Consider the following 18,989-nt stretch of genomic DNA (forward strand, 5'->3'; position numbering starts at 1 on the left):
TCCCTCCCTAACATTTATACTGCTTGGGTATATCCCATTAGTACCGACTGCCATGTGAAGTACAGGAAAATGGAAAACAGGATTTTTGTTACTCACCGTTAAATCTGTTTCTCTGTAGTCTAAAGGGGACACAGGGCACAATGGGGTTAAGCTCCATCCTCCAGGAGGCCGGACACTTGAAGTAATTAAGGGGGCATGCCAGTTCAGGCTTAACCTCCCACACTGTACACTCATATTCAGTTTGTTCCAAAGATGCTAACGGAAACTCCATAACTTTAACCTAAAAAAAGGTAGAACTGGTAAACCAGGGAACTTATTCGTACAATCAAACGATACATAGCTCGTCAATTGGCGGGAAGCCCTGTGTCCCCCTTTCGACTACAGAGAAACAGATTTAACAGTGAGTAACAAAAATTATGTTTTCTCTGTTGTCTCAGGGGGACACAGGGAACCATAGGGACTTTACAAAGCAGTCCCAAAACAGCAGGGTGGGTACGAGCTTGACCGGTATTGCCACTTTATTTTAGTACTGATTGCAACTCCTTACGTCCGAGAGAAGCCTCGGCCGAGGAGAATGTGTCAATTTTGTAAAGATGTGAACAGACGACCAGGTAGCCGCCTTGCAGATCTGCTCCAAGGAGGCAGTTACGCCATGCCTAGAAGGCTCCCACCACTCTAGTGGAGTGGGCTCGAATTCTTTGAGGTGGTGCTCTCCCCTTTGCAGAATTGGCTTTGTTTAATTGTCTCTCTGATCCAGAGAGAAATGGTTGTCTTCGAAGCTGCTTGGCCTCTCCGAGGTCCAGATGGAAGGATAAACAAGGACTGTGAAGTTTGGAATGACTTAGAACATTGTATGTACCATTGTACGTTCTATGTACTACATCCAGGTTGTGTAGTCGACGTTATACTTAAGCTCCAGAGAAGGGGCTATACGACCTTGGGTAGGAAGGTCGGCACTGTGTGCAATACAGCCTTGTCTTTGTGGAAGATTAAGTATGGAGACTCACATGACAAGGCACTAAGCTCAGTGGACGAAATTGCCACAAGGAACGATACCTTCCAGGTAACCCATGTATCTGAAATCGAGCTCAACGGTTCCAAGGGTGGGTCTAGCAAAGCTTCCAGCACTAGGTTGAGGTCCCATCCAGGTGTCGGTGGTCTGAATGGAGGAGCTATGTAGGAGACTCTGGTAGAAAGGTCCATATTGCATCTTCGTTTGCCAATCAAGATTGAAATAGAATGGGCAGACACTTGAACCTTGAGAGAACTAAGCTTAAGGCCCATTTGTAGGCCTCTCTGAAAAAAATGACAGGATTTGGGAATGTTAAATTCTTTGAATGGGAATTCTGACTCCGTGCACCACTTGAAATAAGAGTGCCAAATTCTGTGATATGACTTAGATGATGATGGCTTGCAAGCCTTCAGTATTGTAGAGATGTAATTTCTGTTAGTCCTCTACTACTTCAGATGAATGTATCAACAGCCAACCTGTCAAAACGAACAGTTCAGGGTTGTGATACACTATTAGTCACTGCTGGAGAAGGTCTGGTCTGTAATCCATCTAGATTGGCTGTGCAACTGACAATTCCTGAAGGTCGGAGAACCAAGTCCTCCTCGGCCAGAATGGAGCGACTACTATTACTGTCGTTTGGGATTGCTTGATCTTTTTCAGGACTCGTGGTAGGATTGGAAGTGGAGGGAAGACATATGCTAGATTGAACTGCCAGTTCTGTGTCATGGCATCCACCCTCGCTGCTAAGGGATCTCTGTGGCGAGCGAAGAATGTTAGTACCTTGTGATTGATTCTGGACGCCATGAGGTCTATGCTTGGCTGTCCCCTGTGCGAATGCCTCTGGATGAATCTCCCATTCCCCTGGGTCTAGCTGGTTCAGACTGAGGAAGTCCATTTTTGTGTTGGCCACTCCTGGAATGTGTATAGCTGATAGCTTTTTGTAGTTGATCTCTGCCAAATGTAGGATCTGCCTGGCCTCCGCCAGAGCTCTTTGGCTTCGCGTTCCTCCTTGGCGATTTATGTGCACCACCGTGGTAACGTCGTTCTGGATGCACACGGGCTGTTCTCAAAGTAATTGAGTCCACTGGTTGAGGGCTAGCTTCACGGATCTTAGCTCCAGGATATGGATTGGTAGTCTGGACTCGGGGAGACCAACACCCCTGTGGGAACTGCTTCTCCCATGTTGCTCCTAAGCCCTGGAGGCTGGCATCCGTGGTTATTACTCCAGGGTTGGCCAATGGCTAGGTTGTCTGGTTTCAGCCACCACTGGAGTTCCTCCCTTGCTGTTTGTGCCAACTGGAGAGGCCGAGTCAAAGTAGACAGAATACTGGCTTGAAGGAGATGTAGATGGATCTGTGCAAATGGCCGTGTGCACTGTTGTTGTTTGACTGGACAGTAAAGATTGAACCTGGTTTCTGATCTGCTTGTCCTGAGAAAGGCTTATGGTCTGTGTGAGTGTGTTGAATTCTAGACCTAGAAATGTCATTTGATGGTTCAGAATCGGATTGGATTTTGACCAGTTGATGGTCCACCCAAAGTTCTGGAGGAGTAAAACTGCCTTGTGAAGATCCTCCCTGGCCTCCTTCTCTGATCTGGCCTTCAGAAGGAGATCGTCCAGGTAGAGTGTCACGGATATTCCCTGTAGAATCAAGGTTGCCGCTGTTACTGCCAATAGCTTGGTAAATGCCCTGGGGGCTGATGAGAGTCCTAACGGCAGTGCCACAAATTGGTAATGTTTGTTCATGAAGGCAAAGTGGAGATAACGGTGGTGTGGATGCCATATTGGAACTTGGAGATAGGCGTCCTTGATATCCAAGGACAGTATTAGCTGGCCCTGCTACATTCCCCTTATCACTGAACGCAAGATCTCCACCTTGAATTGCACTGGCCAAATGTATATGTTAAGGTTGAGTACGGGTCTGACGGTGCTATCCTTCTTCGGAATGGTAAACATATTTTAGTAGAAACCAGAGACTCTCTCTGACGTTGGTACTGGTGTGATCACTCCATCCTTTCTATGCAGTCTAGAAAGGGTTTTTCTTTTGTGGGGTTGGAAGGGACCCTGGACACAATAAACCTCCTGGGTGGTGTTGCTGCCAAGTCCAGGTGGTATCCTTCCGAAACTATTTATTTGATTCAGGCATCCAATGATTTACGGATCCATTCCTCCCGGAATCGTAGCAATTTTTCTCCGATCCATTCTAACAATTCCGGAGGGAGTGCCCCGTCATGCAGACGTGGGCTTGTCCGCTGATGTTTGCTGTGGGGCCTATTGGTCTTCCATGAGGGACAATTCTTGTCATTGGCCTTAGAACGGAAGTGAGATCGTTGTGGCGGACTGCTCCGCTGCGTGAACCTGTCTGTTGGCTGCAAAAGCTCTGTTTCTGGCCTGAAGGAGAAAGGTGCTCTTCATTCCTGTTGCTTGGGATATTATTTTTTTCAAGTTCCTCTCCAAATAAACGTTGGCCCTTGATTGGTAGGGAGGTTCAAGATCTGCCGAACAATTTTTGAGCCACATCATTCTGAGTGCCGCTATAGACAGTGCCGAATTGCGTGAGTTGAGCTGTCTAAGGTGGTGTCGCAGAGATAACTAGATGCCTCTGCAATTGCTTGTGCAGACAACAATGGCTCCATCCTGGGTACACCCTCCTGGATGTCCCTGAGAGATTCAGACCATGCTTGAATGGCTCTAGATACCTATGCCGAGGCCAGACATGGATACAGTGTCGATCGTGCAGAGGAGTAGATAGCTCTTATGAACCCCTCTAGCCGTCTGTCCGAAGGGTCCTTAAATGCTGCTGCATCGGTGACTGGCAGCATAGTAGATTTAGAGATTCTAGACCCGGAGCATCAACCACCGGGGGGGGGGGTTTGACCACTTATCAACTAGTTCCTTAGGAAATGGGTAAGACTTGGTGAATTTCTTGGTCGCTTGAAACTTCCTCTCAGGTAAATTTCACTCATCCTGAATAATGGCAAGTAGTTGTTCATGCTCTGGGAAACAGGCTGCAGCCTTGTGCTGCCTGTTGAAGAGATTTTGCACTTCCCCTTGCTTCTAAGGTTTTTGTGAAATATTCAGTACCTCAAGTACCTCTTTAATGATGCTATCCACATCGTGGAGGCTATCTTTATCTCTGCCCTCACCTTGTTTTTCTTCCTCGTCCACAGATGATGCATCAGATGAGGGAAGCTCACCTTCTGAGTGAGACGCGATTTGTTTTGGGGCTGATTCCTCAGAATGCGTGAGAGCGACCGAGTAGCCTCTTTCATCACCAGGGATCGGGATAGCTGTACTGCCTGGGGGGGGGGGGGGCGGCATCTGCTGATGGCCATGGAACCGAATCTAGGCAAGTGCCTTGCATTGTGTTCTCTGCTTGTGTCTGTGGCTGAGCCCCAGAGTCATGTGCTGCCCCATCACACAACATCTGCACAGCGGTTCCCGTGAAATTTAGTGCAAGCTAAATACTTCACCTGTGTTGTAGGGGCTTCCCCCGTGCACTGGCGAATAACCCCCCTGGTCTACCTTCTGCCATGAGTGTAGGAGTAGTAGGGGGTATGTTTGCCGCCTATAGACACGGGTAGTAACTCCGTGACACACTGCACTCTGAGAGACCGCCGGAATGAGCTGCCCAAAATGATCACTGGAACGAGCCAGTGCGCACACAGAAGACACACGCTTATGTAAATTCCGCCAAGAGGTAGCGGATGGAACCTAACGCCCGCATTATGCGTTCCATCCCGCTCACTCTGACATGGCGCTCCTGACTCCCGTGTCCTTCCCCCACAGCTGCCTGCCGAAAGTGAGCGAGTTTGGTGCTCATTCGGTACAGGCGCTTGGAAGCAAAGGGCTCAGTGAGTACTGAGCTGGGAACCCTTTTTAGAAATGGTAGGCAGCAGCAGGGGAAGTTAGAGGGGGCTGGTGGCCACAGGAGGGCATGAACGCCCGGGCATAACAACTTGTGTTATAAGATACCACTTACCTCCCCACACCGGCCAGACCGTCTGCTCTAGTGGGCTAGTTCAGGTATGCGTCTGGTGGTCAATATAGCCCCTAGGCTAGGCAGTGACTCCGGGGGAATTTCCTCGTAGGTGGCTAATCATAGTAAAACATATATTCCTGCTTTTGGTGGCACCCCTGATGTCAGCCACTGTCTGACCACAGAATCATCTGATAGGCTGGTGTCCATGCTCCCAGTAGCAGGACACTTGAAAAACGGAATACAAGTGTACAGTGTACGGGGGGTTAAGCCTGAACTGGCACGCCCCCTTAATTACTTCAAGTGTCCTGCCTCCTGGAGGATGAAGCTTAACCCCATCGTTCCATGTCCCCAAGACAACAGAGAAAATAAAATCATACTTGAGATTTTCGTTTCCTATACTGAAGCATGGCAGTGGGTACCAGTACCTGTTTCCCAGCCCTGGTGGGCAGAGCTCTCGTTACAGCAAAAATAAGGATGGATTGGTGGGGCTGGAATTCAAATTTATTGACTGCTATGTCATTTCCAGCTTGTTACGGGGTCAGGGATTAACCCATTAGTACCCACTGCCATGCTTCAATACAGGAAACAAAAATCTCGGTAAGTATGATTTGATTTTCCATTATATATATATGCCGGCTAATTCTTATGTAAACAAGATGGCGCTCGCACACAATTGGTGCAAAACTTTTCCGCAACCCAGTGCGGCCCCTTGTTCACTCGGGAGACAGTTTATTGTAGCCGGGAACCTGTCTGGTCAGGGATAATAAACATACCAGGGGTAGGACCCCGGTTTAATTTGCTCCGTGTGCCAGGCCTTTTTTTCTTACATTGGTCAGGGAAGGACATCAGTAGTTACCAAAATGATAGCAAGAAACACAAAAAATGTTAACCCAACAGAGGGCATCAAGGACAGTCAATTGTTTATGTATTTCTAAGCACTGATCTGAATGACAAAACGCATGGCAATTCGGACACGTAGGCAGTGGCCCTATGGTTACCTACAATGAGTTCTGTGAAAGGCTTTACAATTAATGATTATTCCTATGATAGGTGCTGCAATGTGTACTATCACAGACTCACCCATAAAACTCAATGCTTTATTTATGTTCAATTAATGGTCTTCATTGTGTAAAACATACACAATCTTTTTTCTAGCAGGGGGATGCTGTATGATACTATTGCCAGCTTCCCTGGTTGACTTAAAAGGTGACATTTAAATACATTTTTTGAAATCACATGGTCTGATCCTCTGGCAGTCCCAAACAGAACACCATCAATAATATCAGATTCATCCAAAAGAGCAAACAAACTTGCAGCAGACACATTTTTATATTGCCATTGTCAAAGTCATACAACCACCACCTTTCACCCCTGATGATTTGACTGTAAGCGATAAACAATGTTAATTGTTTCTTAGTCCCAAGAAGTCTATTTTTGATCACAATAACCGCAAGCTTCAGGGAATCACTGGAAAGGCATTGTTTTAAACACGCCCTACATTTATTTCTAACTTAGACCACAAAATAATGTGGGAAACACACAAATTTGCTGAAATAAAAAGTCGGGTCGAGGAAATCACCACCTAGGGAATACTACAATCTTCCTCTGAACAGGCCACTTATCTTCTAAAATGAAATTTTAGATAGCAATCTTAAGCTGCAATTCAAGTGCATGCAAGAATAACATGTTATACACAACTTACAAATGAACACATTAACCATGGACAGCTGATGTCATAGTTGCCAGAAGGGGCTTGTGATTCACCAGGCAGTGAATGAGTTATTTAGTGAATATGCAAAATGTTTATTTTAAAGCCATTAAAGTAAAGTTTCTTTTGTCTGATTTCTTATCCACCAAGCAGTTTAAAAGGAAATAAAAAAAAAAAAAACTCAATGCAATGTCTACTAGTTATATTTTACCAACATTGACAGAACGTAAGACAATGACCAGTTCTCATTTCTTGTTTTAAACTCTTGAAAACTGCTCCACTGCACAACATATATTAAAAGAAAAACAACTTTTAATTATATTAATAAAAACTCGAGCACAGTGGGTCAATTGACAACACTACACAAGCAACTAATTTCAATTACAACATAGCAAAAAATGTAAAAGTGAAAAACAATCAACTTCAGGTGTACAATATGTACAGTGTTATAATGAATGCAAATCCAGCTTTTAAAACAGACATTTCAGAACTAAAGAACGAAAAAAACCTGTGAAAAATTAAAAGATGGGCAGAAATGGAACCAAACAAAAAGGACTAAACAGTAAAGCTGAAATTTCAGTTGCTACTGAAAATAATTGGTTATGATTTGCATGGGGTTTTCTATGAGATATTGACTTTTAAAACAAAAAAGTCAGAAAAGACCTTGATAAATGCAGATCTATTAAATCAGCTCTACTATTTCTGTACAATTTTCAAGCTTGAGTATTTTCCGCTGTTATTGTGAATTCATATTGATGCTGGCAACTATTAACAAAAGCATCCAGAGATCCAGATCTTGATTTGTACTCCATAAGCAAAGAAGAAGAAAAAGGATTCCAGGTTTTCATTGAAGCTGTTCTAAACAAAATATTTTGGAATCCACTTATGCCTGAAAAAGAAATTCAGATTTGTTCCGGATACATAAAATGTTGAACAAATGTATGGATGAACCAAAGCAGGAAATAAACATATATGGAAGAAAAGCAACTTTACTCAGATGTAAGCTTTATTAAACTGAGCTATATGAAATGACTAGAACCTGGAAAAATATTTAGACTTGCAAACAAAACTAAAAACTATATTCACCACCAAATAAAAAAACGTCCTCCCACCAACATGGCACATTAGTTCAAATACCATCAAGTGCAACGAAGGGAAAAACAAAATTGACAGCAATGAAATTAGTTATATTTTGCACTTGTTGACAAAAAGAACTTAAATAGGAAACTCTTTTTTTCTAATCTAAATGGAGTGGGAAATTCAAGGCATCTGCAAATGGATGAAAGCAAAATGAAGATACTGGACCTTTCACTTTAGGTAGGGTTAAAACAGTATTAAAAACACCATATGCTGCATGTTATACATTTATCCACCAAGTGCCGCCCAATCAGTTCCCAAGTCTACCAGGCGAACAAAATGGGGGCAAGAGTACAAGAGATCACCAGTTAGCCTTATATTCAAGAAACCCATTTAGATTTGAAACATAAAATGACACAATCATATTTAATTAAAATGTTTTATTGTGAGAATAGGGGAAAAAAAAGTAAAAACAACCTGCCACAAGTGCAAGAGAGAACTAATTTCAACAATTTACTGTACATATCCCTCTAGCGACATCAACTCTGCAAAGATGGCGTCTGAACCAAAGAGCCTTTATCCTAGAGAGGGAGGCACAAAAACAAGTGTTACCTTTCAGTAAAATACGAATTGAAAAGACAAATAAAAACTTTTTTTCAATATCGGCAAGTGCATTGCTGCAGTGTTGTTGAAGATAGGACAAGAGGCATAGCATGTAGTTATTTAGAAAAACAAAATCTAGTTTACAAAAAAAAAAAACTTTTTGCCAGTGTTGATCACTAACAAGCCGTCAATGTGATACAGTGTATGTAAAGCAGTGTCAATGGTTACACACTGCACAGATCACCATTTAAGATGAATTCCACCAGTCTGAATCTGTTTCCAAACAGCATTAATAAGTCACATACTGCAGCCTCCGTAAGGCAAACCAATACATGTGGTCAACACCAAATATGATTTAACACCTATGAAGCAGAGGAATGTTTGCATTTTTTTTTTAATTTTTGTTTTAAACAGAAGAAACAGAGATGCAGGGCTTCATTCTTCACTAGTCTTAGAAAAACTTGCCAGAATATTGCTTCACACTATAAAAAAAGAGAATCTTACATTAGAACCCCTCGAGCATGTGCCTTGCAATGTTTAGAAGTCAAAACCCATAAGAATAATCTTCAGAAAACTGCTTCACACTATAAAAAAAAGAAAATCTTGCATTAGAACCTCAAAGCTCACGTGCCTTATAAATTAGATATCTAAATCCATAAACAAGATTAATGAAGTGCTAGTCAATGGTAGCAATTGATTAGGTTTAGTTATGAGTACAATGTGAAAAAAGAAGTTAACATGCATGAGGTTAAGCAGTTATAAGAAAAGTTTAAAGCAGTTAGAAATGTGTGAAAACGCTGCATTAAGGTACAAATTCAATATCCGTTTCAACTTCAATGTATCAAGTTTCAACTTGTCCTGTAGAGGCATGGTCTGTGCCATATGGCAGACTGTGATTTGTTGTCAATGCTGTTATCTAAAAACAACAAAATCACTAGTCTTCCACACAGAACTAAACCAACATCCACTGACTTCTTCTAGTTATATTTAAGATCTACAGGCTCAATAAATGTTTACTAAACTTTTGCAGCTGTTTCACGATAGAAAGAACCAAGATGTTATTTCCTTCAAGTAGAATTAGTATAAAGTGAATCTTCTGGTTTAGTGAGAAACACAAGTAAGAAAAACAGAATATCTAAAAAAAGGAAAAGTTAGGACAGAAAAAACAGGACAGTGTCATTAAGAAAACACAAAAAAGATCATGCTTTCAACTTGCCTGTTCTGAAGCAAAAATTGTGCATTTTGTATCTGATCTTGAGTGCCAGTAATGGTAATTATTCTGTCATCGGATCCTTCTAAAGGCTCATCAATTTTGATGGATGCACCAGATTCATGGCGGATTTGTTTAATTCTCTGACCTCCTTTCCCAATTATTGATCCAGCTAACTGAAAAATAAATTTAAAGTCAGTTGCAGAGTAAGGTAAATATTAGGGGCAGCATGCTTTCTGGGGAGCACTGGGGACACGGAGCTCCCCAGTGCTCGGTGCATGCACAAGCTGGGGGGGGGGTTTGCCTGGACCGTGCGGCCTAGGGGGCGCCCGCCCAGTAAATCCGGTCCTGGACCTGACCCTTACAAATACTGATATTGGTCTGCAGGCTGAATGGACAGATACCTCATGAGAGACCATACCCAATTTTCTACACTCTACAAACTGCATAAATTTGGGAATTTCCTTATGGTTGACCGAGGTAAATTCAGAAGCTATACTTTTTGATCCACCAGTCACTGATTGCCCAAAGTACTCTAGCAAATCTGCATATATATGGCCATCTTTATACATAAACCCCTTCTGTTGACCATGAACACACAAAATATAAACGACAGAAGCCTGACTTAAAGCAAATGTAGTACTAGGTAAGTAAAAAGGTACGGTGTTTAGACAGAATAAAGGGGGGGGAAAATAATTACAGTGATAAACTAGTTTACTTACATCTTTTGGAATGGTTACTTGTGTTGTTACAACTGGCCCACCAATATCACCGAAAGAACCTCTGCCTAAATTTGGGGAGAGGGAAAAAAAAGTTTTAGACCAAAAATCTTATTTCAAATAGTCAAAAAACAAAGTACGGTACAAATATACTTACCATATCCAGCTCCGCCCTGAAGTTATTTGTCAAGGGTGCAAGAGTAAAAAAAAAAATAAAAAAAAAAAAAAGGGGGGGGTAAGAAAATTTGGTGCATTTTGTTTTTCAAACAATGTGCCTTAACACTTTGCTTACAAAAATGAACATCTAAGTTTAGCACAAGCCTATATAGTCACAGAAATACATTATTCCAGGGATCTACCAACCCCCCTATCTTTTCCATAGTAACGAGAGATTGATGCAGCTCTATACCCTATGGTATACGTTAATCACAGTGACTTCGCAGATACAATGCCATTAGATGAAGTACATGCAAACAAAATTGGAAGTGTTTTTAGCATGTATGTCAAAAGTTTTTTTCTTTTCACCCTTTGCTCAGAGCTCTATTGCAGACACAGCTGAAACGTGCTAATACATTTCCTAGGCAACAAGAACATGACTATTACCGCACATGGGGGTGAGATAAGAATATTAGTACATCTGCAAGACCAGTTTGGGCATTTTATAAGCACTATATAGCATATGCAGATTTTCTTAAAAAAATAAATTAAAATAGGGGGTGACAGACCAACCCGAGGTTAGCCAGGTTAAAAAAAAAAAAACCCTTATGTAGCAAAGGATCATAAGCAGTGTGGTAGTTTTGGGAGCAGTTTTGTAACAACCTGCTTGTATATCCCAATCGTATATAAAATGTATTTTTCAGAGCTCAAAGAACTTTTAACAAAATGTGCTGTGCAGATAGAGCAATGAAAACCAACAAATATGGGCCATATGATTAATTACATGATATTCAAATAAACATTTTTTGAACAAATATTTTAAAATGAAAAATAATCTTGGATTATATTTTACCATTCCATCATAATGGTCTGGTCTTCCTCTTCGGTCCCTGAAAAAGTGAAATGTCAGATTATTCTCCATAATAAACATGTACAACTGCTTTTGATACAAGACCAACTACTAAAGCTTATATAAACACGAACCCTCCTCTAGGTGGTGGAGGTGGTGGGAGAGGAAGATTACGAGCTCTACTTCCACCTCTACCCCCACGACCAGGGGGTGGAGGAAGGGGCCCCCGCCTTGGGCTCATGTCATCATAATCTCTTCTCGACTGTGGCAGGGGACGACCTCCGGGACCTGGAGGCATTCGATCAAATCCACCCCTGGCATGCATAGGGAAACCCATGGGGCGCCCTCTTCGGTCATCAAACATCATTGTAAATCCTCCATAATCATAAGTTTCATCATAGAAGTTAGGATCATAGGGCTGAGTCCTGCCCTTGACAGGGGACTGAAACAAGCAAAAACAAAAGCTTAAACAGCACCAACATATGACATGCAGCATAACTACTGAATATATTTTAGAATAAGGCGGTTTACCTCAGAGATGAGATCAAGTATAACTTTAATGCATTCAACCACCCTATCCGGTTTGCCTCCAATCAGAACAACACGATCAGTCGAATGAGGGCAGCACTCCTGGAATAGCTTTATTGTAGTCTGCGTTTTCTGCAAAACAAATATATCATGTTACAGCACTAAAATGATCCACAGTTAAGAGAACAAGCTTAGGATAGCAACATATGGAGGAGGTAGGGTTAAAAAGTGAAGAAAACAATTGAGGGAAAAGTGTATAAACATGGCACTTATTACCATCCTTTTTACCGCTACCCATCCTAATAAATGTGTATGAATCTGCACATCTAAAAAATATATTTAGAGTGGCAAAGACAGCATGACAGCTTCTGTGTGGCAGACCTGCCGTTCCTTGGACATGCAATACTTTATTTAAATGGATGGATGACAAGATAAAGCAGCCAGCTATTTTGTTACAGGCATCTTGACTACTTCAGTCAGAAGTGCACTGTGTATGGCACGGATACAAAAAAAAAAGTGACACGGCAAGTGATTCAGTAAAGGAGGACCATGAAAAGGTTTTAAAATACAGGCTTATATGCAGTTAGCAAGTGATAAGAATAAAATGTTATGTGCATACCTCTCTAAGTTCTTTAATCTTTGCTCCTTTGACACCAATAATTCCACCAGCCAAACTTTGATGAATCAATAACCTCAACTCACAATCAAAATCATTTCCTTTGAAGTGTTGGTACTGCAATGTTCAGGGGGTAGGCAGCAAACAAATTAAAAAAAAAAAAAAAACAATTTAATAGTCAAGAACAACAAACCTTTGCATAAAAAAGTATGGGATCCATTATTCAAAAACTTTCCAAGTGACTATCCAATACTGTTTAATTAAGCTCTACATTTTTCACCAATTTGCTTTCCCCATAACCCTAGAACAGCGTGTGGTCTGCTGCAAAAAGCGGAGCATCAGATAAAGCATTTTACAAAAAAAAAAAAAAACAATATTACATGCCTGAACTAAATGTAGAATCTAAAGGCACAGAGGAGATTTTGATGGATATCATTGCATCAACAAATTTCATACTACAAGCTGGTTATAGGTTCCACTTAAAGGACCAGTAACAACAAAAATTTAATATAAAAAAAAAAAGTAATAAAAATATAAAATAATGCAGTGTTGCCCTGCACTAGTAAAACTGCTGTGTTAGCTTCAGAAACACTACTTTTGTTTATTTATTTATATTAATATATATATCTATATATATCTATATATATGGGCAACACTACAATATTTTCATTACTTTAAAACGCTTCCTTTTTTGGTGTTACTGTACCTTTAATTCAGATATTGGAAACAGATCTGTAAACTACTTAAAAGATTTTCCTTTGGGAACGCATGAAACATTTCGTTCAAGCCACCATTTAAGGTTTGCTATCGGTGCCCCTTTGCTTATATTTATGTTACACATATGAAAACTATTCTTTCAGTCATTCAGCTTAGGTTTAATAATATCTAAGACAGAAAAACTTCAGTTACAGTTAATCATGGGGCTTCTAGGACTACAAGATCAAATAGGCAAAGAGACACCATGACCCAATCCTTCCAGGTAACACTGCCCTACCCATATAAAAATCTCAAGGTTACTTTCAGATTTTAAAAATACATACCTCTTCCAGTGTGGGAATTATCTTCTTTAGGATTTCTCCAATTGTTTCAATATCTGCGCTCATGCTTAATATACTGGATGCATTACATAAAATGGCAGAAAAAGGATAATGCTGATGTTATTACTTCTATTAACACCTACTTTAAGGATGTGCTTGTATGACAAATACACATGCATGTGCATTTCATAAACTTGAGAGTAGCAAAGGTTTACATGTCAGTGAGTAGAAGGAGGAGGGATTCTGGCAGAACTCAGATTAAGTGGGCAAGAAGGTGGCACAGAACTAGAAACAAGCGAATGATCACACTCCCCATCACCACTAATTTAAGATCACCTCACTATTCAAAATTACATTGTAACACCTCAGTAAAGTTGGAAAATGCAAGTGGTGAACATTTCATGGATGGAACTGCATTAAAAAATTTACAAGCTAATGGTCTTTTGAGAGGGAAAATAAAAATGCAACGTGAACATGAAGTGAAGGAGTGATAGTTGGCTCACGAAAAAATATAAATATGAAACAGGTAATGTAATCGGAAGGGCTACAAAGACAGAGAGACCACTTAAACACTAAAATCTACAAAGTTATAATTAAGCAGTTCAGGAAGCTATACAACTTCCCTCAGCTATTAAAATTATTAGGTCCATGGACCTTAAGGCAGAGTTAGAGGGGGGAAAAACAAAGCTAAAAAAAAAACCCAAACCTTATGGGGGGAATGGGAAAACAAACCAGGAACAGAATAAAAATAAAAAAGTGGAAAAATATTAAAAAAAAATCACCCCAAAACCAAAAAAAAAACTCCCAAACAAATCACTACGTAAGGGGAAATGATTCATATAATTAAGGCAGGTAATAATACATTTCTCTTTCTTATCAGGCAGTGAGGCATAAACTGTTGGGACATACCGCTCGGGGCCACTGCTGTCTGGGACTGAAACACTGGCATTGTACTGCATTGGTCATTGGCGTTCGTGGATGATGGCATTGGGTATGGGCATTCAATCAGAAGATGTCAGGAAAAGTACCCGTTGGGCAACGAGCACATTTTTGGGCATAGCCAACCAGGGTTTTCACATGGGCGTTCAGGGATAGATGGGCCGTCATGGTGGGCAACGCAGGGGTAAGACGATCCAGTACATGGGCAACGGAGATATGTGGCCAAAAAAAAACAAGGAGAGGGAAAAGGGGGAAAAGCAATACATTTTAATTTAACACAAACTAAACTCATTGCTTTCAGTTACAGAAACAGTATTAAGTCATACTGTGAAAAATACATGTTTGGAACTTTTGAAGTTAGTGGAATGCCAAACTAATACATATGCGAGGAACAATAGTAGGCTGGCTCTTGTGTAGACACTTCTCGCTTAACTACACAAAAAAGTCTTGCCGATACTGGACAACTTTAAGGAAAAAAAAGTCCAGATCAAAAACAAAATGTGGAATATGGGATAAGACTTCTACACTTCCATTCTACTTAAGAAATGTTAATGTTACCTACATTGATGGGAACTTTTAATAGCACTTGGCTTTAACACAATCAATAAACATGCCTTGTCTTCAAAAGAGAATTTTCAGGTTTGTCAGTAACAATCTTACTCTAAAAGAACTGTCTAATCGCACGAGTCAACCCACTAAATCATTGCAAACTTCCACTACCAATCTTTGTATTCAAACACGGAAATTTATTTTACAGTGCTTCCGGATACTAGTTAACACTAGAATCAGCATGTTTAATACAATGTGTACTGCTCTGTAAATGGATAAAGTTGTAGGATACAGGATTCGGAAGAATATCAATTAAGGACTTCTGCTTGGAATATATTTCAAGATGGCTTAAAGCAGCAAAAATTAAGGGCACAAACAAATTCTGAACACTCACGTCTGTCCTAAGTGCCTTAATATTTTTTCCTCCTTTGCCGATTACTGCCCCAGCATTCTAGAAAAAAAAAAAAAAAAAGAGTGGTAACTGAAAAGGTAAACAGAGGACTCTAAAGCACTCCGGATTACAAATACAGACATGTGATATGTTTAAGATATTCATTAAATGCACCATTACAAGCATGAATTATAATTCGTAAAACATACTTTGCTCTGAAGCAGAATACGCAGCTCAACCATCAGATCTGTGTTTCTAGATCTCTTGAATGCCTGTTCCTCCTCCATGTCTTCTGCTGGACGTTTACCTATGATAAAAGAACATTTTGCAAAATTAAATAAAAGTATGAGAATTGTAACCGCAAAGCAAAAAGAGAAATAAAGATGCCCAACAAAAATGAATAAAAGTTACCGTTCGCTTCTGTGTTTGTGAATTCAACCTCTTCCTGCTCTGTCTCCATCTTCTTTTAATACAACTTGTAATTTGGAGGCTGCTACCTGTCAATAACCAAACATGAAAAAAGATAAAGCTTGAGCTGTAATTTATAAAGAACATCTTGGCATACAGACTAAGGTTCAATAAAAAAGCACTTGCAAATAACAGTATTATAACAAACTGTGCATTGGGAGGGACCAGCAGATGATGACGGCATCAAATAAGCTTAGACTACACATAATTACCAAACTGTTTAATTGTCCAATCACAGAGAGCCATTCACAATTACTTTAAAATACAGAGAAGGTGGGAGGGAAAAAAATAAGTAATATAGACATGTCCATGCTGTTGCCTTCGCCAGCTCTATAAATACAAACACTCCCACTGGAAACATAAAACAAACTAGAGCAGCATGTGAGGCAGGCCCATTAGTGGGAGGAGATGCAGCCTATGGACCAGTTACAGACTAAGCTCACCCATAAGATACATATTTGTATGCAGTCTGTATGTTCAAAGTATGCACCCATTTATTAGTGCAAGTTGGTGCTTTATAAACATATGCATAATTTGCTATCTAATTTGTATCTTTTTCTGCAGCACCTTCAAATACTATTCCTTATAAACAAAGTTTATCTGTAGGAATCCATGAAAAGCATGTGAAAACACCTTTATTTATTTTTTTTAAACAAAGTTCATCAGTCATAAACGGTTTGCACTTTTGGCCTATTCATTTGGAATTGTTGCCCTCTTTGCCATACCACAGTATATTTATACATAACTAGAGCAGTGTTTCTGAATTTTCTTTCACTAGTACAGTACAATATATTTAAACATATATGAATCAATACAACAGATTTTGTATTACAGTCCCATTACAGATCCGATTGGAAGTGGACATATTTTGAAATGGTGGCTAATACAGCAATATTTTCCATATATTTTATGGGGGGGGGGGAGACCCACATTTTGGGAGACAGAAGTAAAGCATCCCAGATGGTAATACCGCCCCCTGGGGAAAACAAGGCAGTGGGTGGGGCCAGCATGAACAACAATGACGCAATTGCACTTGGCACCACCCCTGATACAGAGTCATAGAATTGTAACCCCATAAAATCAACTTACATACAGCTAAGTGCATTTTTGGAAGGCAGAAGTTAAGAACAGATTCTATAAGGCCGTGCAAAGCCAAAACTTCCCTTATAAAATGATCATATAAAATGCTGCTGATCCCCATACATCCGCCAATAGAACACACAGCGTGGATCAGTTACCATCACCAAGCAAGTACCAATGACAGACAGCGATTCTGTAAGCCCCAAATGAAACGAAAGCAAAAATAATCATTATGTTGCACAGAATGCAGGCTTCATACAGAGAATATTAGCGTAGTACATTCTTTGGCGACCCCTCCCCTCCTCAGGCCATTTGCATCTATTTAGCCCCTACATCTCCTTTGTCTACGAGCCCTCAGACACCGGTCCCACCGGCTCCGCCCCACTACCGCAAGCTTCCGCCGTCAGCCATTTTGTGGAAGATCAGACGCCTCTCACCAGCATGGCGGCTTCGCCACCATAAGCAACACAGTGCTTTTAACTTACAACAACGCCGACTTATACTATTCAGGCCGCTTTTTTATACAGCAAGGGTGCCTCGCTTTCATATAAGGGAGCGCGATGTAATGCCTGCTAGTTCAAACACAGTACCTTCCAAATCACGGGAACGTTTTACGTCTAATACCTATGGCGTAGTTTCTCCCCACCACTAGCCAAACACAACGCCTATAGTTGTTCACCTTCTCTCACTCTAATCCTACGTGGAACTGAAGTGGATGTCGGGCCTGGCCGCGCACTTGTGGAAATGGAGGAAAGACGATGACGTCACCACCCGCGGCCTCGCACACTCAGGCAATACAAGGCTAACGCGCAATGTAAAGGACGTTTCAAGTACTACGTGCGTTTTATAACTGCACCACACAACGTTTTGCCGCTCCGAACGACCCCAACACCATCTTCCCTTCGCTATTAGCGGGGCTTACAATGGTCACTACAGTGACGCCCCAACAACTGGAAAACACACCATCCAATTCCACGTTACCTCTTTTACTGCTATGCAGCACCCACCAGAAATCAAGGAATTGCTCGAATCGTTCCTTACCTTTCTCCTACGCCGACCCCGAGCTACCTCCGCAAGCACGGCCGAAACAGAACACAACACGGCACAACCTACACAAAGTAATAAGACCACCCCTCGGCGCGTCGACGTTGATTTGTTACTCGGTAGGCATGCTGAATTGCGATTGGTTAAGGAAAGAGCCAATCCAGCATAGGATCAGTCCACCGTGCTCCCCCCACCTATCGTGCGTTATAGAGAATCAGGCTTGGTTGAGAGGTTGAAATGCTAATGAATGTAATGGCGGACAGAACATAAAAGAATACGAGTCTTTGTTTACGGCAAGAAATGGTCGTGTTTATTGATTTTGGGTACATTTTTCTTTCTGGTACTAACGAACTGACCCTTTTGCTTTATTATGGTAGGTACCTAATGGAACGACAACACAGAATCTTTCGTTATATCGGGAGGAAGACGCATATCTATTCTACAGTGGATATTATTATTATGTGCAGTGAGTTTATAGAAATAGATATGCCTGACGTACTTAAGCAGCCATGTTACAAGAATAGCTGCGCTTTTCCGGGTTTGGAGACCCAGCGCAGGCTACGGGATGTTACAATAACAATAATGTTCTGGTTGGTAGGCAAAGTATTGGGCTCGGTGCTTTCCGCGATCCCGAAGTTATAAAAACACAGTGCTACAAAGAGCCATTGAATGTTTACGAGGTAAATGCTTTTCCTTAGTAACGGGTCTGGTTTCCAGGACAAAGACCGCGGCGGGAAAGGAGGGATGTTACGCGTGGCCAAATATCGCGTGAGTTGAAACCCATTTCGTGGCAATCAGTGTGAGCCGGTGCTGTGGCGCTCAGGTGCGGTTCTCGTCTCAAAGTTAGAAACGAAGTGTTTGTGCTGGAGAGGATTCAAAGTGCCACGGGCATGCTTTGTTTTGCTCATATAGACAGTGGATGGCGTCCTTATAATAATTTTAACTACAGAAATATGGTTACTCTTCTCCCCCACACAAACAATTTCGTTTCAGCCAGTTGTGTGATATATAGAAGAGCTAGG

At 41.2% G+C, this 18,989-nt stretch overlaps 1 protein-coding gene across 4 annotated transcripts; it reads right to left on the bottom strand.

Annotated features, from left to right (window-relative positions):
* Positions 1-6,887: 6,887 nt before the first annotated feature.
* Positions 6,888-18,120, bottom strand: hnrnpk.S (heterogeneous nuclear ribonucleoprotein K S homeolog). Of its 4 annotated transcripts, none has more exons than XM_018233808.2 (15): positions 17,965-18,120; positions 15,787-15,872; positions 15,585-15,682; positions 15,379-15,435; positions 14,406-14,449; positions 13,500-13,572; positions 12,463-12,576; positions 11,847-11,975; positions 11,450-11,757; positions 11,319-11,355; positions 10,467-10,482; positions 10,313-10,377; positions 9,597-9,766; positions 8,885-8,964; positions 6,888-7,589 (listed from the first exon to the last, which is right to left on the bottom strand). In XM_018233808.2, the coding sequence occupies exons 2-14, from the start codon at positions 15,833-15,835 to the stop codon at positions 8,925-8,927; spliced, it is 1,200 nt and encodes a 399-aa protein (XP_018089297.1). In that variant the 5' UTR covers positions 15,836-15,872; positions 17,965-18,120; the 3' UTR covers positions 6,888-7,589; positions 8,885-8,924. The 4 variants fall into 4 exon arrangements, with proteins under 4 accessions (XP_018089297.1, NP_001080563.1, XP_018089302.1 ...); NM_001087094.1 differs by lacking the exon at positions 6,888-7,589 and adding an exon at positions 8,203-8,358 and having other exon boundaries at positions 17,965-18,013; XM_018233813.2 differs by lacking the exons at positions 6,888-7,589; positions 17,965-18,120 and adding exons at positions 8,203-8,358; positions 17,603-17,703.
* Positions 18,121-18,989: the final 869 nt, after the last annotated feature.

This window comes from Xenopus laevis, chromosome 1S (assembly GCF_017654675.1).
Source record: "Xenopus laevis strain J_2021 chromosome 1S, Xenopus_laevis_v10.1, whole genome shotgun sequence".
In the NCBI taxonomy this organism is placed as follows: Eukaryota; Metazoa; Chordata; class Amphibia; order Anura; family Pipidae; genus Xenopus; species Xenopus laevis.